The 25,198-nt window shown below is 37.3% G+C and overlaps 1 protein-coding gene and 1 pseudogene across 3 annotated transcripts; both read right to left on the minus strand.

Annotated features, from left to right (window-relative positions):
- Positions 1-11,768: 11,768 nt before the first annotated feature.
- Positions 11,769-18,810, minus strand: LOC125776326 (uncharacterized). Of its 3 annotated transcripts, XM_049448065.1 has the most exons (6): positions 17,955-18,810; positions 17,184-17,816; positions 16,420-17,054; positions 15,655-16,290; positions 14,623-15,525; positions 11,769-14,493 (listed from the first exon to the last, which is right to left on the minus strand). In XM_049448065.1, the coding sequence occupies exon 6, from the start codon at positions 13,062-13,064 to the stop codon at positions 11,772-11,774; it is 1,293 nt and encodes a 430-aa protein (XP_049304022.1). In that variant the 5' UTR covers positions 13,065-14,493; positions 14,623-15,525; positions 15,655-16,290; positions 16,420-17,054; positions 17,184-17,816; positions 17,955-18,810; the 3' UTR covers positions 11,769-11,771. The 3 variants fall into 3 exon arrangements, with proteins under 3 accessions (XP_049304022.1, XP_049304024.1, XP_049304023.1); XM_049448067.1 differs by lacking the exons at positions 15,655-16,290; positions 16,420-17,054; positions 17,184-17,816 and having other exon boundaries at positions 18,456-18,810; XM_049448066.1 differs by lacking the exons at positions 16,420-17,054; positions 17,184-17,816; positions 17,955-18,810 and having other exon boundaries at positions 15,655-16,384.
- A 5,632-nt stretch (positions 18,811-24,442) lies between these two features.
- On the minus strand, positions 24,443-24,572 carry LOC125776920 (small nucleolar RNA U3; annotated as a pseudogene).
- Between the last annotated feature and the right edge of the window lie 626 nt (positions 24,573-25,198).

The raw sequence follows: 25,198 nt of genomic DNA on the forward strand, positions 1-25,198 counted from the left end.
AATGTGTGAAAAGTGGGTTAAACATAGTGAAATAACGAGCATTGTTTTTACAAATTTTTGAACTTTAAACAGAAATATCTCCTAAGAATCGTAATATTGCCGTTTGGTTAATCAACGGTTATCAATGCCTATCGTAACAATCATCATTTTTCTTATAAATGAAAAAATTTTAAGTTTTATTTTATCTGTTAATTAAATTTTTTTTAAGTTTACATTTATATCATAACAGTTATATTTTTCTTTTCTATTGTTAAAAATTTTCAGAAATTGTTTAGGTTTAGCTTCTAAATATTACCATTTATATATATGCACATTACAAATAGAATTTTCCTTACAATAATTTTTAAAAATTTTTAGTAATTGTTTTAGATTAACTTTTAAATATTAACATTTATATATACTGTGGGCGTCAAAAATAAGTAAACAATAATTATATCAATATTAAAGTGTTTATTACAGCGCAATTCAAGACTTATATATATTACACGAGTTTAACTTAGTAAATATCATAAGGAAAGTAAACAATATACTAGAATGTACATAATACTGTTTACTGTTTTTGACGCGAAAAAAACTGAGTATTTTTAGTTTGAGTAAATTGTTTTTGGCAGTGGTTAGTTTTTATTTATTATTAATAGCAAAACTTGCGTGACCGAAACTCCAATACTTTTATGGAAGGCATACACGCAATACCAATTTCATCGAATTGTACAACTGATTGTTACGTATATGTGACAGTTGTATAATTTGTGTCAACTGTTTGGATGAAAATCAAAATTTTTAGATATTTTGTCAAGTTGGTTGTGTTAGTTGGATAGTGTTTAGGTTGGTCGTGCGATTTCAAATGATTTCGCCATTTTATTTCGGCTGTCAAAAAGAGCGCGTCATTTATAATAAGTAAAGCAACAACTTCCGAACTCATGTTTAAGCAACGAAGTGAATATTCAAAATGAAGTTGGTCTCAAAATTGTGTTAATCAACCAACTAATTGTTTTACTTGTCACTAATAGCACAACCAGTTAAAACGTAAAATCGTGGCCCGAGTCAGATGGCACAACCTATCTTATGGGCGCGCAATGTAACTGAACAGTGAAAAACGCTCCTCCCTTCTCTCTTTGACGTGGGATGACGTGAGAATTCACGACATTTGGATTTTTGTGCAAAACGTAGCAGCTGTTTGCTCTCTCACAACGCAGGGTTCCCAATATCGATTTAATTATAATTATCAACTTTTATAATTCAATCTTTCCATGTGTTTGAAATTTTCTTAAAATAACTCAAAATCAGAGTCGAATGCTATTATTTATAAATATATAAACTATTTTTAATAGTTTGTTTTCAGTTTTGATATTTTATATTGTAAAAAATTTTAATTGAAAACATAGATGTGTCCAAAACTATACATATATGCGTATTGCGCAATGACAACATTGTTCAAACGTTTTTCAATGTTCACACATTTTGCCGATGAGGAAGGAACAGGAAGGAAGGCAGTAGCGTTTTCGCGCTAACTTCAATATATTCTTATATTTGCCAACAACAGTAGGACGACAGTAGAGTTGACAGTAGAATGGAAGATAGAGAGATGAGGTAGAGAGGGAATGCCACTAATATGTAAAATGTAAAATTATTCACAGCTCTAACAAACTTGACGTTATTTTACAAATAAAAGCATAAAATAGCTCTATTATATCATTTGTAATAATAATTGATAATTTAAAACAAATAAATTTACCTATTTACTTAATTTTTGCATACAAGATTTCACTTTCAACAAAATATTACATTGAAGTGCAAGGTATTAGTATGGCCACAACGAAATTGTGTACATGCAAAATGGAGAGCTGTGTTGTCTTGTGTACATGCCGGTCGTTGTTTTGTTGCTGCCTTCTCACAGATGTTCACAACGCCATTTTCAGTTTACTATCGTGCTGCTATGTCGTGTCGCGAGCATTGTGTTCAGCATATAAGTCAAACTGTTGTGTCTTTTGTTTGTTTCATATTATAAGCTCTGCACTCAACAGATGTTAAGCAAACCTAAAACAAAAGAAGCCAAACAAATTTTTTAGCTGTCAACGCGTATTGTAAACGATGGATGTGAAAGCGTACAGCATGATACCGTGAATTTGACGTTTGCTTGCTCGTTGTGACAAACTGAATTCGAAGAAAAAAAATCGGTTTAAAACGCGTCGATAAAGAATTGTGCAGATTTGTGCTTGTGCAAATGAGTAGAGAAAATAATAAATTAATACGAAGAAAAATATATTTAGTGCATATAAGAAAATGCACTAAATATAGGCTTTTAATCTAAGTGCATCTAAATTTGTGAAAAAGATGTAAATTTTGATTGTGATCCTGATGTGGTTCACTAAGTTCTCTTGATTTTTTTCAAATTGCAGTGATTGCTATGTTAGTGATAATAATAATAGTGATACTGAAATTTTAAAAGTGATAGAAAATAAAATAGAATTAAAAGCTTGGGCTTTAAGAAATAGGGCAGGGATGGGCACATTTTTAGCCCGCAAAGTTAGCAAAGTGCGCACGGGGGCTAGATGAAGGGAATATCAGTTTACGGAGAGAAGGGCATAACAAGTTGCGAAAAAAATCAATTACATTCCTCCGTAATTTAATGTTCATCGCAGAGTGGTTGCGGCAATCAGGGATAATGGGATGCCCAACTTATTCCAGTGTGAGAGCGCCTCAAAATAAGCGTTTTTTATAACATTTTCCATTATGGCCAGATCGAACAAAATAAGAATTTTTGGGCATTTGAAATTAAAATACCCAACATTTATTACGATTGCAAATTAATATATATTGGACTTTTAATATATGGCGAAACTACTTAATTCCTTTTTTATGATTTTATGGTATATTAAAACAACTGACTTTCGATCTTTCAATACTTAATAAGGTGAATTAAGCCTGTTAGTTCTCAATTAATAAATGTTTTTAATCAATCGTAATGAAAATTAATTCTATTGTGCATCAAATTACAAAACGTTTCATGAAATATATTTAAATTTCGCATTTTCTTTGATTTTCATTGTTTTAAATTTTTATTAGCGATTTTGAACGGCGGCAACAAATTCCTCCGTTCACATATATTTTTGGTATAATTTCAATCTGGCCGTTCCAGTCATTCCAATTGCCAAACGTCAACACCTACCCAATCCAGTCAACTGTCAAAGTTCGGTAGGTGAGCGGCTCTCACATTTCCAGTGACAGGAGAGTTGGGGATGTCTTTATCTCTGGCGGCAATACTGACATTGTGCACAAATTAAAGAGCCGAAGTTTACTTCATATCGGGATTGTACAGTTGTGTGAACAAAATGAGGTAAACATAATTTGCAGGGTTTAGAGTTTCGCCTTAAAATTTGTTTTTATTTACCTTTGCATGGTGGGAAATTCTAATCGCTGTTAGGAAAAAATTTATAAGTTATACTTGTATCTAAAAACAATTTTAATTAATAAGAAAACAGCACATTTTAAAACTTCACAACACTTATAGTTGTTCCTATTTTGTTTACACCACTGTACATGTGATAGATCAGTTAATGGTGGTGATGCCAGTTGTAAAAATTCATTTTAGTTACAATTCGGCAAACTTTTCTCAAGTTGTGGGCTTTTATACGTACATATGCATACCTGCATATATAAAAAAGAAAAGATACTTGTGACCATTATATTTACATATTGTGTTTAAACATATTGCAGTTCCATTTCATGAAAATGCTTATATAAATATATGATTTGTGATATTTTCAGTTTGGTTGTTTTATCAAAATCAAAGAATTGAGTTTTTTTTCTATAATTGTTTTGTTAAATTTTAAAAATCTAAGTTGCCTCTGGAAATGTATTAAAATAATAATACGCGCTATAGAAAGGGAACACATACATATTTTCAAAAATATAAGAAATCATCAAATAAAAATATATTTGCGCGGTATGGCATTATTGATTGAGAATGGCTAAGCACACAAATACTCGTGGAATACAAACGCTAATGGCAGAAACATCTTCTCACTTCGCCACGAGCGGCAAGAGTTTTGTTCTCGTTTTCATTCGAACAATGTTGCCATTTTTTTTTTTTTTTTTTTTTTTTAAAGTAGGGGGAAGCATCAAAAGCCGGAGTGCGGAACTTTAATCCGCTAAACTTAACCTACTCCCAACTCCAGACTCTCCCACGGAACCACCTGATTAAGTATTACTTCGTGGGAGTGATAAGACATTTAAGTCTCTTCTATGGCATGGACTGACGGACGCCTACTCTGGTCTATATGTCTCAGTTTCGTCATGATTGAGGCTGCCGCTTCGCTGACAGCTCTCCAGTTCTCAGTGGACTGACACATGAGTGTCGTCAAATTTTCCACCGTAAAACTACCACCGAGTGTAGTTTTAAGTTTTTCCCTTGCACTTATAAAGCGCGGACAATAAAAGAAAACATGCTCAGAGTCTTCACAGCACTCTGAACACGACGGACAATTCGGACTAATGTCGTGCTTGAATCTGTATAGATAGCTTCTAAAGCATCCATGTCCACTTAATATTTGGGTTAGGTGGAAATCCAGGTCCCCATGTCGTCTGTCGATCCAAGAATGGACATCCGCTATGAGTCTGTAGGTCCATCGTCCTTTGAGTGAGGTTTGACACCGCTGCTGCCATATAGTTACGCTTTTCACTCTCTCTCTTCTTTTGGCTTCTGTAGTTGGCTCTGATAATTTATACACTCGCTCGTATTCGTCACCCTGGATGTCAATGGGCATCATACTGGCTATTACTTCAGCAGCATCGCTTGAAATTGTTCGGAAAGCACTGATAACTCTTAGTGCCGACAGCCTGTGCACTGTGTTTATTTGTCTGGCATATGCTTTAATGCCTAGCGCCTGGATCCATATTGGAGCCGCATATAATACAACCGATCTCATTACCTTTGCGAGTAAAAAACGCCGGCTGGAACGCACGCAGCCTTTATTTGCCATCATTCTTGATAAGGCATTCAGGATTTTGTTCGCTTTACCTGCAGTATATTCTAGGTGGTCCTTAAATTTAAGCCTTGAGTCTACTATTACTCCCAAATATTTTAGGTGTGGCTGTGAATGAATCTGGCACTCCCCTATGGTGAGAGATATACTTTCCTCCACTTTTCTTGTGCTTATGAGCAAGACTTCAGTCTTTTGCTCCGCCAGTTCTAAACTCATTGAGGAGAACCATTGGCGCAGACCGTTTATGCACTCGTTGCATTTACTCCGGAGGTCATCCAGGTGTTTAGCAACTGCTACCACAATAAGGTCGTCTGCGTATGCAACTAATTTAATATCTTTCGGTTGGTGTCTCCTTAGCACCCCATCGTACATTATGTTCCATAAAAGGGGGCCTAGTACCGAGCCTTGCGGTACTCCACTCGAGATAGAGTAGCTCTTGGTGCCTTCATCTGTATCGAATAACAGTCGCCTGTTTTCGAAATAACTTATGACAATTTTCATCAGATATTGAGGAGTGCTTATGTCATAAAGAGCTTTGATTATGTTTGCCCACTTTGCTGAGTTAAAGACATTCTTCACATCCAGGGTGACCAGCGCACAATATTTTTTTGTTCCGCCTTTCCATCGCTTGCCACTTACTGCGCATTTCGCGGTGTCAACGACATCGTATAGTGCGTCAATGGTGGACCTCTTTTTCATAAAGCCGTATTGTCTTTCAGATAATCCGCCGGCTTTCTGGATTGCTATTTCCAAGCGGTTTCTAACTATGCTTTCATATACTTTGCCAATAGTGTCAAGCATGCACAGAGGTCGATATGAAGATGGTTCCTCCGGAGGCTTTTTTGGTTTAGGGAGTAGAACCAATCGCTGGACTTTCCATGGGTCGGGAAATGTTCCTTCTTTTAAGCACGCATTGTACATTTTTACGAATAAGTTAGGTTTCAGAGTCATGGCTTCCTTTAGGGCTCTGTTTGGAATGCCATCTAATCCAGGCGCTTTGCTGCTTTTAATTTTTCCGGCTATGGCCAATATTTCTTCTTCACTAACTAGCAGTGGTGGCTCTATGACTTCGGTTCGAGGCTTAGCATAAGGAATACTGTCGTGTTTTGGAAACAAAGTTTCGACGACATTTCTCATGAAGGATGCACTTCTGGGTTGTTGTGCCTTGTTTTTGAATTTTGACATACATATTTTATATGCTGTTCCCCAGGGGTCTTCGTTTGCTTCCTCACAGAGTTTTTCAAAACACTTCTTTTTACTGCGACCAATGGCCGACTTCAGAAGCTTCTTTTGACTTTTAAATATATTCCTTTTTTTTTGTTTCAATATCTTTTTTTATTTATTGAATCTGCTTTTTGTTTTGAAAGCCTAACAATAAGTAATAAAATCTTAAACCTATTTAAAAACTAGATACGCTCAGGCAAATGATTGAGGTGTTTTGGTGATACATTGCTCCTCAGTACGCGGGCATATCTCTTCTTTTAAGGCGTGTTTGATTGCAGGAATGTACCAAAGCATTAGCCAAAGGGTTTGGGTGATCACGGAGTTTACATATATATTTAATTCTGCTGTCTTCTACTTCTTTCCTTACCATAGAAATACCAAGGTCTTTATGGATATTCTCATTACGCATGTACCATGGTGAACACGTGATTGATCTAAGCATTTTTGATTGGAACCTTTGTATTATGTCTATATTAGTTGCACAGGTCGTACCCCACAGTTGAATGCCATACATCCAAATCGGCTTTATGACCGCATTATATAAAAGCACTTTGTTGTCTAGGCTAAGTTTGGAGTTTTTATTTAATAGCCAATTTAAATTTGCAGCTCTTATCTTCATGCAAGTTATTTTACTAGATATATGTTTTTTCCACGTACGTCTTCTATCTAGGTGAATACCAAGATACTTCATTCGCTTGGGGTACTAAAATATTGTTAATTTTTATTGCCGGACACATTTTTGGTCTAAGCGAAAATGTAACATGCTTACACTTTTGTTCATTTACCTTTATACGCCAGTTAGCTAGCCATTCTTCGACAAACTTTAAGTGCTCGGCTAATATTCTTGATGCTATTATGTGGCATTTGTTACGGCTCACTATAGCTGTGTCGTCCGCAAAAGTAGAAGTTAATACATTGTTAGCTGTTGGAAGATCTGCTGTATATATGATGTATAGTGTTGGGCCTAGAACACTGCCCTGGGGTACACCAGCCCTTATCTGTCTTTCATCAGATATGAAATCTCCCACTTTTACCATAAATTTTCTATTTTTTAAATACGATTCCAATGTTTTATATAACTTTGAAGGTAGAATATTTTTAATCTTGTATAAAAGGCCCTCATGCCATACCTTATCAAACGCCTGAGCCTGAGTACTAGCTGAACAGTACTCTCTGTGCTCAAATGCTTTTCTTATTTCGTTAGTAATTCTATTTACTTGCTCAATCGTGCTATGTTTTTCACGAAACCCAAATTGGTGCATTGGTACTATATTATTTTCGTGGAGGAAAGGAGTCATCTTTGATAGTAACAATTTTTCAAATATCTTAGAAAGACAGGGTAGAAGACTGATTGGTCTGTATGAAGACGGCTGTGTTAAGTCTTTCCCAGGTTTGTCTATCAAGATGATCTGCGACTTTTTCCACGAATTTGGATAGTGTCAGAGATTAAGAATTGCATTGAAGAGCAAAGAGAGCACCTTTACGGCAATATTTGGTAACTCAATTAGCATTTTTGGGGTAATATTATCATGTCCAGGTGATTTTTTGGGGTTAAGCTCTTTTATTATTCTAGTAACTTCAGAAGTAGAAGTCCTAATAGACACATGCGACTCTTTTGCGGTATTGGGCAAGGTTGGCAACTCAAAGTTGTTCTTTGGGCAATTGGGTTGAAATACCTTTTCTAGGTGATTTGCAAAGCAATTTGCCTTATCCTCATCACTACGTGCCCAATTACCATTCAACTGTCTTAGAGGCATGTTGGAATCTACTGGTGGCTTGAAAGACTTTTGTGCTTTCCAAAGAGAATTTTGCTTGCGAGAATTTGGACACAGTTTCTTTATATAATTTTCAGTGTTGTGTTCCTCTTCGCGTTTAAGCGCTTTTTTTAACTTTCGTACAGCAGATTTCAGTTGAAGCAGAGATAAAGGGGATCGATTTAACTGCCATTCCCGCCTAGCTCGCCTTTTCTCATTTACAAGTTTCTCTATTTCATTATTGGTGATCTTTCTAAAACCAACTGGTTTGTTGTTTCTTTTTGGTGTTGCCAATACAGCTGCATTAGTTATTACGTCATTAATTTCTTTTATATTTTCATCAATGTCTCTTTCTGTATTTATTTTGCAATCAATATTGATGTGGGTACTGATATACTTTCTATATTTCAACCAGTTAGTTTTATGTGATGTTAGAGAAACTTTCGGCTCAAATAACATGGGCTGTTCGTATAACTTTATTAGTACAGGAGAATGATCAGATGATAAGTCTGTACATGTGTCAGCTGTCATAAGCGATCTATCTATATTTTTGACTACAGCAAAATCTATTAAGTCTGGTATTTTTCTTCTATCACTGGGCCAGTATGTCGGCTTACCAGGAGATGTTATATCCAGTTTATTATGCTTATTCATAATAGTGTAGTACAACTGTCGTCCTTTCGGATTAATAAGACGTGAGCCCCAGTATGTGTGTTTTGCGTTATAATCTCCACCTGCTAGAAATCTTTGACCTAGTGTTCCAAAAAAGTCTTTAAATTGGATTTCTGTAATTTTAAAACGAGGTGGACAGTATATAGCCGTAAGGTTTAAGTCACAACCCCGATTTTTTAGTGATATTGTTGTAGCTTGTAACTGTGGTGTAGCATGAGATTCTAGAGCATAGTGGTTTAAACGATTTCTAATCAACACTGCCGTGCCACCATGCGCTTTTCCATCCGGATGATTTGTAACGTATAGTCTAAATCCCGGTATATTGAAATTATTTTTATTTGTTAGATGAGTTTCTGAAATAAGCATTACATCTATATTCCTTTCAGACAGAAATCTGATAATCTCTAATTTATGTTGGTTAACACCGTTAGCATTCCATATACAGATATTTAATAAGCTCATTTTTTACGTAATAAATTTTGCAGCATTTGATTTTGTGATTTTATCAAATCTTGGATCATGTTTTGCATGGTAGACATAAATTGAGTCATACACTGTGTAAGATTTATAATCATAGTTTCAATACCTCCATTTGGAGGATTTTGCGGCAGTTGCATTTGCACAGTGTTGCCTTTCACCACATTTGCATAGCTTCCTTGCATATTATTATTGTTAGAAGTAAAATGATTTGAACTTTTTTCCGAGGTTGCTTTTATTTCATTACTGGGTGTCTGTAACATTTGGTTACGACGAGCTTGAATGCCCTGTGACAACTTCGATTTCAAATCTTTATATACGGGGCAACCTCTGTAGTTAGCAGTGTGATTTCCCCCACAATTGCTGCATTTTTTATTTAAATCCTCTTTTTTAAGAGTACATTTAGAAGTAGGGTGTAGATCACCACACACCACACAGACACTGCGTAGAGTGCAATATGCTTTCGTGTGTCCATACTCTTGGCAGTTTGTACATTGTACTGGACCATTTCTCTTGTGTGGTTCCTCAACGGTAATTCTGCGATGGAGCAGATATTTTAAATTGTAAATCGGGTGTATTTCATTTTTCTTTAGTTGGTTACAATTTGGCATCAGTTCTATTTTGAACATTGGTTGTGGGACTTTGTTCCTGTTAAAAATATTTACTACTGATTTGATGCTAAAACCACCTTCTTCCAGTGCGTCTTTCACATCGATAGAGTCTACCGAAGACTCAATTCCTTTTATGACAACAACTAGTCCTTTTGAGCTCTTCAGTTGGTATGAGTAGTAATTTTTGTTATTGTTTGACAAGTACTTTACAATATCCATGAAACTTTTTTCAGTGTACGTTTGAATTTTTGTTTCATCAATATTTCCTTTTTTCAAGGGCACAATATGAAAATTGTTTGTGCCTATTAAATTGCTTAATTTGGAGACAAGTGCATTTGAGCTACGCTCACGCAAATAAATTGGAGGGGGTTTTGCATTAACGACTGTGGTGGTACCCTTCGCATCGTCGTCTGAACTCTTGCTTAGTAAGGCAAATCTGTTGCCATTTAAAACTTCCGTTGTATTTATATTTGGTGTGCCGACTTGAAATTTTTTAGAATTGACCGCTGACTTTGAAGGACTTAATTTCCTTTTTATATTAACGTAGCGGTCAATGCCAGTTTGCACGGACTGGCCTTTTTTTAATGGTACATTCTCACCTTGCGTTATATTATTTTTCGCTGCCTGCGTGCTTGCTGGTACCTGCTTAGTTGTTGGTGTTGACACGTTTGTTGCTGGCCGTTGTTGGTTGCTGTTCTCTGCGGCTTTTGTATTTTGCTCTGCGCTCTGCTTATGGGGCTGCTCAGTTGTTCGCTTCGATGACTCATCCTTCGCACCGTTGCCTTGTTTGTTGTTAGGAGCTGAATTCGCAGGCTCGACAAAGCTGAAGTAGGCATTCAGAGAATGCCTACGGCCTTGTTGGTGGGGCTGCGCTGCGCTCATGTTATTTGTTTCTTTTATTGTTTATTTCGCACTTATGTATTTGTTTTTTTTTTTTTTTATTGTTTACAAAAGGTATAATTTTTTGTGTTTTTTATGTTTTTATTAACTCTTTCGGCGTTATTGCCTAACACTTGCACTTAATGCACTTTTTTGTTATTTGTTTATTTTTTAGTTTTGTTTATTTAGAAAGTTTTTACGGAGCGCATCAATACACGTCCGTTCAGATTGAAAGCTCGCAAATATATTCCTAAGACTGCTTTCATTTTCTTCACTCTGATTACGTTGTAGGCGGCGTCTAGCTGAGTTGCAGAGTTTTCTGAGCCCAGCTATTTCTTCATTCCACCAATACACTGGCCTTCGGTTGTTGTGGTGTGCTGTCCTACGCATGGTTGCGTCGCAAGCTGTAGACAATTTTTGTCGCACTGCGGATACCAAGTGCGTGGCGTCTTCGCCTTGTATATTTTCTGAACTCCAGACCATCTCAAAAAGTTCGACATCAAAGTCTTTTTGCTTCCAAGTTCGTTTTTGGCATATGCTCTTGCTGCGGCGTTCCGTCCCACCGGCATATGAGACTTCGGCAATAATAGCCATGTGGTCACTATTTGTAAATATGTCCGACACCGCCCACTTAATGTGCCTACTAAGGGCGTCGTTGGCGAACATGAGATCGATTATGGAGCCTTTGTTTCCTTTTTGAAATGTATTTTGCGTTCCGCTATTCAGGATCGTAAGATTCGTTTGACCGAGGAATTCGAGTAGTAGACGCCCACGGTGGTTTGTGCGCCTACTACCCCAAACGGTCGACCACGCATTGAAGTCGCCTGCGATTACAATTGGTGCTTTGCCTCTGGTTTCTAGGACAAGTTCCAGGAGGAATTCTTCAAAATCTTTAATTGAGGCGCTGGGAGGAGCATAGCAGCTAACAAAGTATATGCCACGTATATTTGCCCATGTGAAACAGTTGTGATATCTGGAGCGAGATATAAATGGTTGCCCTTTACATGACCATATTGCAGCTTTTCCGGATATGTCTGTGGTCCAAGTGCTTTCCGAACGCTGGGAGTATTGTTCGCTTAATAAAGCGACATCAATGTTTTTTTCAACTACTGTCTGTTCAAGCAGATCTTGTGCTGCAGCGCAGTGATTTAGGTTTAATTGCAATATCTTCATTTTCCTAAAGATTTCGCCATCTCCAAATACTTGGGGCAAGTAGTACTCAAGGCTGAGTGTGCTCCTTTACACAGCATGCAGCTTGGATCGTTAGTGCATGACTTCGCTACATGTCCACCGGCTCCACAACGTGTGCACAGGGACGACCTGTCAACAGGGTTGGAGCATTTGTGCGCCATGTGCCCCAGATGGAAGCACCTAAAGCATCGGGGAATTGGGGAGTATTCCCGGAGGCGACAGATGGACCATCCGATTTTTATCTTGCCTACCTTAAGCGCAGCCTTGGCATCCTGGGCGCGCAGGCATAGTGTAGCTATTTGGGTACCGCTTCGGGTTTTTCGCATGTTCTTAACATTTACTTTCCCTAGGTTTTCTATCCCGCATTCTTTTTTCAGGGCCTCGCAAATCTCTTCCGGAGTTGTAATTTCATCTAAGTCCTTGCATATGATCGTGACATTGTGGGTTTTGGGCTGTATCACAGCCATTTCACCTACCACTTCCTCTAAGGCACTTTGGAACGTTTCGGCTCTTTTATCCGCTTGGCTTTTCAACTCTAATAGCAGGTCTCCTTTTAACGTTTTCCTTATATACGTGACACTTGAGCCCAATTCTTCTAACCCGGTATCGCATTTTATTTTCCGGAGAATATCCGCGTATGATGCACCATCCTTTTTTGTGAGTATGATGGCGTCTGGCCTCGATCTAATTTTCTTTTCAGCTGGTCTTCGTTTCTTGACAACGTCCACCCATGTTTCGGATGTAGTGGGTATAACCGTTGTATTGGTTTGAACTAACCTCAATGTCTCGCTGTAGGTGGGCTGCTCCGCTTTATTTACATTTTTCGGCTTTTTAGTGGGAGGTAAAAAGCCTGTTGTCTCCCGTAGCCTCTTCGGGGTATTTACATCCTTACCCATTGGGGAAACCTGGGACGCTTTCCCTACCATAATCCTTTTGGGTAGGTTTCCGCCTTTATCAGCCTTGGCATGTAGCGCTACAATGCTGCTAACTAAGTCGCGCATTGCCTGGTTTATATGCCTTTGGCCAGCCATCATATTCTCCAATTCTTTTATTTTACTACCCAACTGGATAAAATTTTGGGTAGTTTCGTTAACTAGCGTTTCCTCGGGGTGTTTTCCACCTCTAATTGTATTAGTGGCAACTTCGCATTTTTTGGTTGATCCAGCAGCGGTGGATAACTCATTTTTTCCATTAGGAGGCGTTCTCATTATTTTAGAGTTCCTTCTAAATGGATTCTCGGGTGTGCATCCGCTACTGTTCTTAGAGGCCATACCTCAATGAGAAAAATAGTTGGGAGCTCCTAACGAAAGGTGTGTTCAGTCACTGTCGCTACAACCTTGCTAATATTTTCGGTAGTTGGCAATGCCAAAACCAAAGGGGATACGAAAAGGAGAAAACGAAAAGGAGAACAGCTGACTAATCAAAACAAAACGGCAATGCAAAAATTAAGCACGCGCTTTGATTGGATTGCTGCTACAGGGGAAAAACGATTTGTTTTGGGTAAAAAACCACAAAAATATATTCGGGTAAGTGCAAAAGGATTTTGATTAAAAAATACAAATTGTACTTATCTTATCCCGCAAATTTAGTGTCCGTTTTGTTGTTTAAGCTTTCGAAAAGCTTCAGCAAAAAATCGCTAACAATTGGTGTGAGAAACTAAAAATTATTGACAAAACCCCAGGACCGCACCAGAAACACAACCACTTCACTTGAAAATTCACTTGTGTGTCCAAGTTTGTCTCCTACATTACTCAATACGCATACGTAGTTTTGTACACATCTATGTTTTCAATTATAATTTTTCATAAATAAAAAATATCAAAACTGAAATCAAACTATTAAAACTAGTTTATATATTTGTAAATAATAGCATTCGATTCTGAATTTGAGTTATTTTAAGAAAATTTCAAATATATTGAAGACAATTTTTATAATTACTACCGTATATCAGCCTGGCAACCCTGCGGTGTGAGAGAGCAATCAGCTGAGTCGTTGGAAATTCTGGGATTGGCGGGTGGTAGAAGGGTTGTTGGGTAATTATGTATTTACATTGCGCTCTCATAAGATTCATTTGGTCATATGTGTTTGAAGAAACAGTGGTTCATAAACTGAAGTTATTATTGAAATCACTTTTTATAAGTACAATAATGCGTGGGGCTATAGCAAATGAGATTAAACCAAACATATAATTTATTAGACATATTAAAAAAGGTGCGTGGAGTCCCTACGCGCGGAAGAAGTTATACTTCTTAGCGGTGTTCAGAAATGCATAACATTTTCTATGAAAGAAAACTTAAATTCACATTTTATAATTTTATTATGCACATTTTATACAGCAAAGTCTAAATGAAGGAATTTTAATTCTGTCGCTTCGTTTCGGAAGGGAATATGCAGCGTAACCATATATATTTTGTAATCCATCAACACGTGTTGAAAGCCCAGCAGTTATCGGTGAATTGGCGATCGTTGCTTCATCAGTAGTTATAGATGCTCCCGCAGAGATTGATGAAACAGCAGACGTTGAATCTTTTTTACGCGCTCTCTGATATTCCGCAGCTGTTTTCCTCTTCCTCGGTTGGCTGCCAGCTATCATTTCCAATTTCTCCTTTTCCAGCTCTGCTTTCTTTCGTGCTCGGTATTCACGATATTATTGTGCTGCTTTCCCTCCTTTTGAAACACGGGCTGCACCGTCTTTTTCCGCTGTAAAATCAATTTAAAATCAAAACATTAAAATTTTTGCCAATCTAATTGATATTAGTTTCAAAAGCACAAGTTTAATGCACAAGGTGCATATATTACGGACAATTGAAATATTCAAGAGAAACTTACCATCACATAACCTGGAATCCGCTGTGTTATGCGTATTATCACTATCATTTATTTTATCAACATTGATCGGAGGACCAGCCGCCATTAATCCATCAACACGCGTTGAAAGCCCAGCAGTTATCGGTGAATTGACGATCGTTGATTCATCAGTAGTTATAGATGCTCCCGCAGAGATTGATGAAACAGCAGACGTTGAATCTTTTTACGCGCTCTCTGATATTCCTCAGCTGTTTTCCTCTTCCTCGGTTGGCTGCCAGCTATCATTTCCAATTTCTCCTTTTCCAGCTCTGCTTTCTTTCGTGCTCAGTATTCACGATATTATTGTACTGTTTTCCCTCCTCTTGAAACAAGGGCTGCACTGTCGGCGTTGAATGTCAAGCAGTTATCGGTGAATTGACGAATGTTGATTCATCAGTAGTTATAGATGCTCCCGCAGAGATTGATTGAACAGCAAACGTTGAATCTTTTTTACGCGCTCTCTGATATTCCGCAGCTGTTTTCCTCTTCCTCGTTTGACTACCAGCTATCATTTCCAAGTTCTCCTTTTCCAGCTCTGCTTTCTTTCTTGTTCGGTATTCACGATATTATTGTACTGTTTTCCCTCCTCTTGAAATACGGGCTGCACTGCCCGCGTCGAATGTCCAGCGGTTATCGGTGAATTCACGAATGTTGATTCATCAGTAGTTATAGATGCTCCCGCTGAGATTGATGAAACAGCAGACGTTGAATCTTTTTTACGCGCTCTCTGATATTTCGCAGCTGTTTTCCTCTTCTTCGTTTGACTGCCAGCTATCATTTCAAATTTCTCCTTTTCCCGCTCTGCTTTCTTGCTTGTCCGATACTCACAATAATATTGTGCTGATTTCCCTCCTCTTGAAACACGGGCTACACCGTCTTTTTCCGCTGTAAAATCAATTTAAAATCAAAACATTAAAATTTTTGCCAATCTAATTGATATTAGTTTCAAAAGAACAAGTTTAATGCACAAGGTGCATATATTACGGACAATTGAAATATTCAATAGAAACTTACCACCACATAACCTGGAATCCGCTGTGTTATGCGTATTATCACTGTCATTTATTTTATCAACATCGATCGGAGGACCAGCCGCCATTAATCCATCAACACGCGTTGAAAGCCCAGCAGTTATCGGTGAATTGACGATCGTTGATTCATCAGTAGTTATAGATGCTCCCGCAGAGATTGATGAAACAGCAGACGTTGAATCTTTTTACGCGCTCTCTGATATTCCTCAGCTGTTTTCCTCTTCCTCGGTTGGCTGCCAGCTATCATTTCCAATTTCTCCTTTTCCAGCTCTGCTTTCTTTCGTGCTCAGTATTCACGATATTATTGTACTGTTTTCCCTCCTCTTGAAACAAGGGCTGCACTGCCGGCGTTGAATGTCAAGCAGTTATCGGTGAATTGACGATCGTTGATTCATCAGTAGTTATAGATGCTCCCGCAGAGATTGACGAAACAGCAAACGTTGAATCTTTTTTACGAGCTCTCTGATATTTCGCAGCTGTTTTCCTCTTCCTCGATTGACTGCCAGCTATCATTTCCAATTTCTCCTTTCCCGCTCTGCTTTCTTGCTTGTCCGATACTCACAATAATATTGTGCTGATTTCCCTCCTCTTGAAACACGGGCTACACCGTCTTTTTCCGCTGTAAAATCAATTTAAAATCAAAACATTAAAATTTTTGCCAATCTAATTGATATTAGTTTCAAAAGCACAAGTTTAATGCACAAGGTGCATCAATTACGGACAATTGAAATATTCTAGATAAACTTACCATCACATAACCTGGAATCCGTTGTGTTATGCGTATTATCACCGTCAATTATTTTCTCAACATAGATCGGAGGACCAGCCGCCATTAATCCATCAACACGCGTTGAAAGCCCAGCAGTTATCGGTGAATTGACGATCGTTGATTTATCAGTAGTTATAGATGCTCCCGCAGAGATTGATGAAACAGCAGACGTTGAATCTTTTTACGCGCTCTCTGATATTCCTCAGCTGTTTTCCTCTTCCTCGGTTGGCTGCCAGCTATCATTTCCAATTTCTCCTTTTCCAGCTCTGCTTTCTTTCGTGCTCGGTATTCACGATATTATTGTACTGTTTTCCCTCCTCTTGAAACAAGGGCTGCACTGCCCGCGTCGAATGTCCAGCGGTTATCGGTGAATTCACGAATGTTGATTCATCAGTAGTTATAGGTGCTCCCGCTGAGATTGATGAAATAGCAGACGTTGAATTTTTTTACGCGCTCTCTGATATTCCACAGCTGTTTTCTTCTTCTTCGTTTGACTGCCAGCTATCATTTCAAATTTCTCCTTTTCCCGCTCTGCTTTCTTTCGTGCTCGGTATTAACGATAATATTGTGCTGATTTCCCTCCTCTTGAAACACGGCTACACCGTCTTTTTCCGCTGTAAAATCAATTTAAAATCAAAACATTAAAATTTTTGCCAATCTAATTGATATTAGTTTCAAAAGCACAAGTTAAATGCACAAGGTGCATCTATTACGGACAATTGAAATATTCGAGAGAAACTTACCACCACATAACCTGGAATCCTTTGTGTAATGCGTATTATCACTGTCATTTATTTGATCAACATTGATCGGAGGTCCAGCCGTCATTAATCCATCAACACGCGTTGAAGGCCCAGCAGTTATCGGTGAATTGACAATCGTTGATTCATCAGTAGTTATAGATAGATGCTCCCGCTGAGATTGATGAAACAGCAGACGTTGAATCTTTTTTACGCGCTCTCTGATATTCCTCAGCTGTTTTCCTCTTCCTCGGTTGGCTGCCAGCTATCATTTCCAATTTCTCCTTTTCCAGCTCTGCTTTCTTTCGTGCTCGGTATTCACGATATTATTGTACTGTTTTCCCTCCTCTTGAAACAAGGGCTGCACTGCCTGCGTTGAATGTCAAGCAGTTATCGGTGAATTGACAATCGTTGATTCATCAGTAATTATAGGTGCTCCCGCAGAGATTGATGAAATAGCAGACGTTGAATCTTTTTTACGCGCTCTCTGATATTCCGCAGCTGTTTTCCTCTTCCACGATTGACTGCCAGCTATCATTTCCAATTTCTCCTTTTCCAGCTCTGCTTTCTTTCTTGTTCGGTATTCACGATAAAATTGAGCTGTTTTCCCTCCTCTTGAAACACGGGCTGCACTGTCTTTTCCCGCGGTAAAATCAATTTAAAATCAAAACATTAAAATTTTTGCCAATCTAATTGATATTAGTTTCAAAAGCACAAGTTTAATGCACAAGGTGCATATATTACGGACAATTGAAATATTCAATAGAAACTTACCACCACATAACCTGGAATCCGCTGTGTTATGCGTATTATCACCGTCAATTATTTTCTCAACATAGATCGGAGTTCCAGCCGTGATTAGTCCATCAACACGCGTTGAAGGCCCAGGAGTTATCGGTGAATTGACAATCGTTGATTCATCAGTAATTATAGGTGCTCCCGCAGCGATTGATGAAATAGCAGACGTTGAATCTTTTTTAAGCGCTCTCTGATATTCCGCAGCTGTTTTCCTCTTCCGCGATTGACTGCCAGCTATCATTTCCAATTTCTCCTTTTCCAGCTCTGCTTTCTTTCTTGTTCGGTATTCACGATAAAATTGAGCTGTTTTCCCTCCTCTTGAAACACGGGCTGCACTGTCTTTTCCCGCGGTAAAATCAATTTAAAATCAAAACATTAAAATTTTTGCCAATCTAATTGATATTAGTTTCAAAAGCACAAGTTTAATGCACAAGGTGTATATATTACGGACAATTGAAATATTCAATAGAAACTTACCACCACATAACCTGGAATCCGCTGTGTTATGCGTATTATCACTGTTATTTATTTTATCAACATAGATCGGAGTTCCAGCCGTCATTAATCCATCAACACGCGTTGAAGGCCCAGCAGTTATCGGTGAATTGACAATCGTTGATTCATCAGTAGTTATAGATGCTCCCGCTGAGATTGATGAAACAGCAGACGTTGAATCTTTTTTACGCGCTCTCTGATATTCCGCAGCTGTTTTCCTCTTCTTCGCTTGACTGCCAGCTATAATTTCAAATTTCTCCTTTTCCCGCTCTGCTTTCTTTCGTGCTCGGTATTCACGATATTATTGTACTGTTTTTCCTCCTCTTGAAACACGGGCTGCACCGTCTTTTTCCGCTGTAAAATCAATTTAAAATCAAAACATTCAAATTTTTGCCAATCTAATTGATATTAGTTTCAAAAGCACACGTTAAATGCACAAGGTGCATCTATTACGGACAATTGAAATATTCAAGAGAAACTTACCACCACATAACCTGGAATCCGCTGTGTTATGCGTATTATCACCGTCAATTATTTTCTCAACATAGATCGGAGTTCCAGCCGTGATTAGTCCATCAACACGCGTTGAAGGCCCAGGAGTTATCGGTGAATTGACAATCGTTGATTCATCAGTAGTTATAGATGCTCCCGCTGAGATTGATGAAACAGCAGACGTTGAATCTTTTTTACGCGCTCTCTGATATTCCGCAGCTGTTTTCCTCTTCTTCGCTTGACTGCCAGCTATAATTTCAAATTTCTCCTTTTCCAGCTCTGCTTTCTTTCGTGCTCAGGTGCTCCCGCAGAGATTGATGGAACAGCAGACTTTGAATCTTTTTTACGCGCTCTCTGATATTCCACAGCTGTTTTCCTCTTCCTCGATTGACTGCCAGCTATCATTTCCAATTTCTCCTTTTCCCGCTCTGTTTTCTTTCGTGCTCGGTATTCACGATAATATTGTGATGTTTTCCCTCCTCTTGAAACACGGGCTGCACTGTCTTTTCCCGCGGTAAAATCAATTTAAAATCAAAACATTAAAATTTTTGCCAATCTAATTGATATTAGTTTCAAAAGCACAAGTTTAATGCACAAGGTGTATATATTACGGACAATTGAAATATTCAATAGAAACTTACCACCACATAACCTGGAATCCGCTGTGTAATGCGTATTATCACTGTCATTTATTTTATCAACATCGATCGGAGGACCAGCCGCCATTAATCCATCAACACGCGTTGAAAGCCCAGCAGTTATCGGTGAATTGACGATCGTTGATTCTTCAGTAGTTATAGATGCTCCCGCAGAGATTGATGAAACAGCAGACGTTGAATCTTTTTACGCGCTCTCTAATATTCCTCAGCTGTTTTCCTCTTCCTCGTTTGACTGCCAGCTATCATTTCCAATTTCTCTTTTTCCCGCTATGCTTTCTTTCATGCTCGGTATTCACGATAATATTGTGCTGTTTTCTCTCCTCTTGAAAGTTATACTTCTTAGTGATATTCCAAGAAAATGCATATCATTTTGTACAAAGAATACTAAAAAACTTAAATTCACATTTTATAAAGCAAAGTCTAAATCAATTATCATTTATGGGTTCTGACGGATTGATGTCTATAATATTTACAATTGGATTATGATAACTAAAATACGATATGAAATGTTTTACATATATTTTATCTATATTTCACGCGAATACCGCATCAATAGTCGTACCTCCTTTTGTCGTAGAATCATTTCTTCCATTGATCATTTCTAATGAAAATTTTTCTCTGAGGAATGCCAGTAATGGGTCAGCTTCTGGCAATGAGAAATTTACATTGAAATCTCCCGCAAGGAGTACCGGTTGTTCGCTATACTCTACAGGTTCTCCGATAATATCTGCAAAAGCTTGCGAACCTGCAGTTGACAACGGTAATAAAGCTTTACCGAGGAACAATTTTATATCTCTCACCGATGAATTTGGTGAGATATAAATGGCAATTAAATTCAATTTTTTACTATTGTGATTATCGCTAGGGTTCATTTTGCATTCTACCGCACACAAATCGCCAATTCTTGTTGATGTTGATATCGTCACATCAGCATCACTCGCGTACGGAGCCTTTACATCTAAATGAGGAGTGAGAATATGACATTTGTCTTGCTCATTGTGATAAATAGCAACACCTGAATTTCTTTTTTCATTTCGTTGAAATCTTACAACGAAATCAAAATTTGGTATGGATACAGGAGGCTCGTTGTCGTTCATAAATGTTTCTGATAACATCAAGATGTTTGACTGTTTAAACACTCTATCTGAGAAATCATCAACATGAGCACGAAGACTTTGACAATTGAATGATATTATTGATAAACATTTTCTTGTGCTAAGAAACTCGAATAATTCTTTTTCTAAAGTGATAATTGGATTTTGACGTAATTTTATCATTTCATCTCGCAAACTAATTGTTGAGATTGAGCTTTTTCATAATAGTAAACAATTTCATTGAAAGTTCCTCCTTGCGACTTGTGAATTGTCAACCCACAAGCTGGTGCCAGTGGAAAGTGGTTTCTCTTAGCTGATATACTCCTCTGTCTATTAAGATATATTGTTGCGTTTCGTCGGGCAATTGGCACGGCCAAAGGATTGATATTATTTGCTAGCATGAATGATCGTGCTGTCATACGAGCTTTTACCCCAGTTTTACCACAATTTGGAAATACTAGCCATACTCGAGTGACTTCCCCATTGTCGTTTCTTTCTACGTGATCTAATTTCCCAATAGCACCGTTGGCTAATCCATCAGCAACTGCGATGTTGGCTGTTATAATGTAATACTTTCCAATGACGAGTGTTAAGCGCTGTAGCAGTCCACCGGTATCAGCTGGTAGTGTTTTCTTCTCAAGGGCACTACGTGCGCTCTGTAATTGTTCATCATTTTCACAACCTGAGATGAAGTCTACAGCCACGGATATGATCTGATCAGGATGATTTGCCAAAATGAATTGATTATATTTGTCGACCGTGGCATTAGAATATCCCAGTCGAATCCCGTGAGGACATAATTGATTGGCTGCTTCTTCTGTCACAAATTTTGATTCTACTAACGCAAGTTCTTCATCATTTAACCGATCCCCATTCCCGATTTTCGTTAGAATGGTCGAAAAAACCACATTTGCTTGACGCATGACTTGTGTGAGTTCATACAGTTTGAAAGAACGCCAAGTTTGCGACCCAATGTAATGTTTCGATTGTTTGAAAATTGGAGTAGCTTTCACTGGCGGGAGTTGTCTCAAATCTCCAACTAGTATAATGTCTAGTCCCTCAAAAGGTGCATCTGAATTACCTGTTATAATTTTCAATCTCCTATCGACTCTTTCTAGAAGCTCTGCTCCAACCATACTAACTTCATCGATTATGATCAGGCGAATGTGTTGAAACAATGATCGGAATTGGTGTAAGACTTCTGCACTCAAAGCATTATCTTTACTGGTGGACAACGACAAAGCAGTATGAATGGTGGTACCGTCGATTGCCACTGCAGCTTTTCCAGTCGAAGCACATGTGAGATATGCATTACAGTGTGCGTTGTTGGTTGCATATTTATTGTAAATTTCCATGATGAGCCGAATTACAAAAGTTTTTCCACATCCAGCGGGACTTGTCAGAAATACTAACAATGGTTGAAGTTGTTTCGATGTTAAATGATGGATAGCCTGTAGTAAGATGGATCGTTGTCCGATATTTGTTGTTTGCATAAGTTCACAAAATTGTGCATTCGGCATTAAATTTTCTCTCCGCTTCGCAATTGCAGAAAGTAGTTCTGTCTCTTCGTTGCGGAAGGGAATATGCAGCGTAACCATCTCCCTTTTGTACTCTTCGAATTGGGTTGTTATATTATAATTTGTATATCTTATAACATGGTGTTTAGTCAAATTCTTGTATTCATTATTGGCGTTGCATTTGTATTGCGCACAAAACTGGGCCAGAGTTAGATCGTTCAATTCCTCCGGTCGTTGCTCGTATTTGTAGAACACATTATCCCTCCAAATGTCTGTGGACTCGTCATTAAGCTCCATCAATTCTTTACGTGCTTTTTTCAATCTCTGTCGGTCTATCGGCCACGACGTTGGGATGAATATTATCGATCTAGAGGCTTTTGACATTGGTTTACGAAGTAGCCACCAAGCTGCTTCTCTACTGAGTTCAATAAGTCAACACTCATTTTTCTAGTGATTTCAACCACTCCAAAATCCGGATATTTTTCTGTGATTTCAATAATTTGTCTCTGTAAATTACTGATCCCTCGGTTAGATTTATTAAAAAAAAAAAATAAATTTCGTTGAGATTCGATCGTATGTTTCTTGCATGCATAACCAAATCATACTTAAGTCAGCGCAACCTAAGAGTCAATGGTGGTGTTGGTGGTAAGCGTTTGGAAAGTCAAGATGATAACACAGGTCCCAGGTTCGAATCTCAACAGAATTTATTTTTAATTTTTTGCTTTTTAACATCGTATACTATACTAATAAATATTTTTTTCTTACTAATAGAAAATAAATGTATCACAGCAATATACATATACATATTATGTATATATATATACATAATATTGCTGTGATAAATTTAATTTCTATTAGTAAGAAAAATATTGATTTGTATAGTATACGATATTAAAAGCAAAAAATTAAAAATTTATTCTGTCCAGATTCGAACCTGGGACCTGTGTTAGCATCTTGACCTTCCAAGCGCTTACCACCAACACCACCATTGATAATTACGTTGCGCTGACTTAAGTATGATTTGGTTATGAATGCAAGAAACATACGATGGGTTCTAATAATTTTGTTTAAGTATAGAATATACCTACTTTGTAGAACATTTGCTTTCGCAATAAATTTATCACAGCAATATACATATACATAATATGTATATACATATACATAACATTGTTATGATGCCCTGAGAAGTATAGTCTTAACAAATTTATTTTTAATTTTTTGCTTACTAATAGAAATTAAATTTATCACAGCAATGTTATGTATGTATATGTATATTGCTGTGATAAATTTATTTTCTATTAGTAAGAAAAAAATATTTATTAGTATAGTATACGATGTTAAAAAGCTAAAATTAAAAGCAAAAAATTAAAAGCAAAAAATTAAAAATAAATTTTGTTGAGATTCGAACCTGTGACCTGTGTTAACATCTTGACTTTCCAAACGCTTACCACCAACACCACCATTGACTCTTAGGCTGCGCTGACTTAAGTATGATTTGGTTATGAATGCAAGAAACATACAATGGTTCTAATAATTTTGTTTTGTTTTTGTTTATTTAAGTATAGAATATATATATTTTGTAGAACATTTGCTTTCGCAATAAATTTATCACAGCAATATACATATACATATACATAATATTGCTGTGATAAATTTAATTTCTATTAGTAAGAAAAATATTTATTAGTATAGTATACGATGTTAAAGGCAAAAAATTAAAAATTTATTCTGTCCAGATTCGAACCTGGGACCTGTGTTAGCATCTTGACCTTCCAAGCGCTTACCACCAACACCACCATTGACAATTAAGTTGCGCTGACTTAAGTATGATTTGGTTATGAATGCAAGAAACATACGATGGTTCTAATAATTTTGTTTAAGTATAGAATATACCTACTTTGTAGAACATTTGCTTTCGCAATAAATTTATCACAGCAATATACATATACATAATATGTATATACATATGCATAATATGTATATACATATACATAACATTGCTGTGATGCCCTGAGAAGTATACTCTTAACAAATTTATTTTTTTAATTTTTTGCTTACTAATAGAAATTAAATTTATCACAGCAATATTATGTATGTATATGTATATTGCTGTAATAAATTTATTTTCTATTAGTAAGAAAAAAATATTTATTAGTATAGATTTCGAAAAGCACAGAAATGATTCTGTGAATTTATTCATTAAAATCGCCAATCAGAAGTCGTTTTATCCCTTGTAAGCGAGCGATTTTCTTAAATCTCACGCTCCCAGATAAAACCATATACCTCGTCATCGTGGGTCAGTTTCAAAAGCCACAGAAATGATTCTGTGTGATTCTGAAAGGCCAATGCAGAGTATTTCAACCAAAACATACGTAAAATAGTTGAGAATTCGCAGAAAGGCAAACGAAAGAAAAAGAACTATAACTTCAATAGTGCACAAGCATACAAACATACATATGCGCACACATGTGAATATGTCACCAACCAAAAATTGAAACATTGTTCTACAAAAACAACAACAGCATAAGCATGGAACATTGTGTTGTGTTGTTGTGTCGGCCGAGCTGTGCCGAAAGAAACGAACAAACGATCGCCGATTGTCACCGCTTCGCTTGCTGCTCGCACATCTTCGCAGACAAGGTTGCGTACATTCATATGGATGGAGCGAGGTTGTGCAACTTTGCGTTACTTTTATATGAATAGTTGCGCAACCAGAATCTATCGCAACCTTTTCCGGCGTCGTATAAGAAGTATAACTTCAAAAAATGATTACTAAAATCAAATATTTATTATACTTTTTGTTATTTGTCTAACTTTTTATAAATTTATAGTAGTTACAAATTAAAATTGTTAGGCAATTTTACTATTATTACCCACAGTGCAACTTCCCATATATGCGTGCGCTCTCATTTGTAAACATGGTGTGGTAAAATAAGTTGCTCTCACTTCCCTCTTCATGTTTG

The sequence above is a fragment of the Bactrocera dorsalis genome, chromosome 2, assembly GCF_023373825.1.
Source record: "Bactrocera dorsalis isolate Fly_Bdor chromosome 2, ASM2337382v1, whole genome shotgun sequence".
In the NCBI taxonomy this organism is placed as follows: Eukaryota; Metazoa; Arthropoda; class Insecta; order Diptera; family Tephritidae; genus Bactrocera; species Bactrocera dorsalis.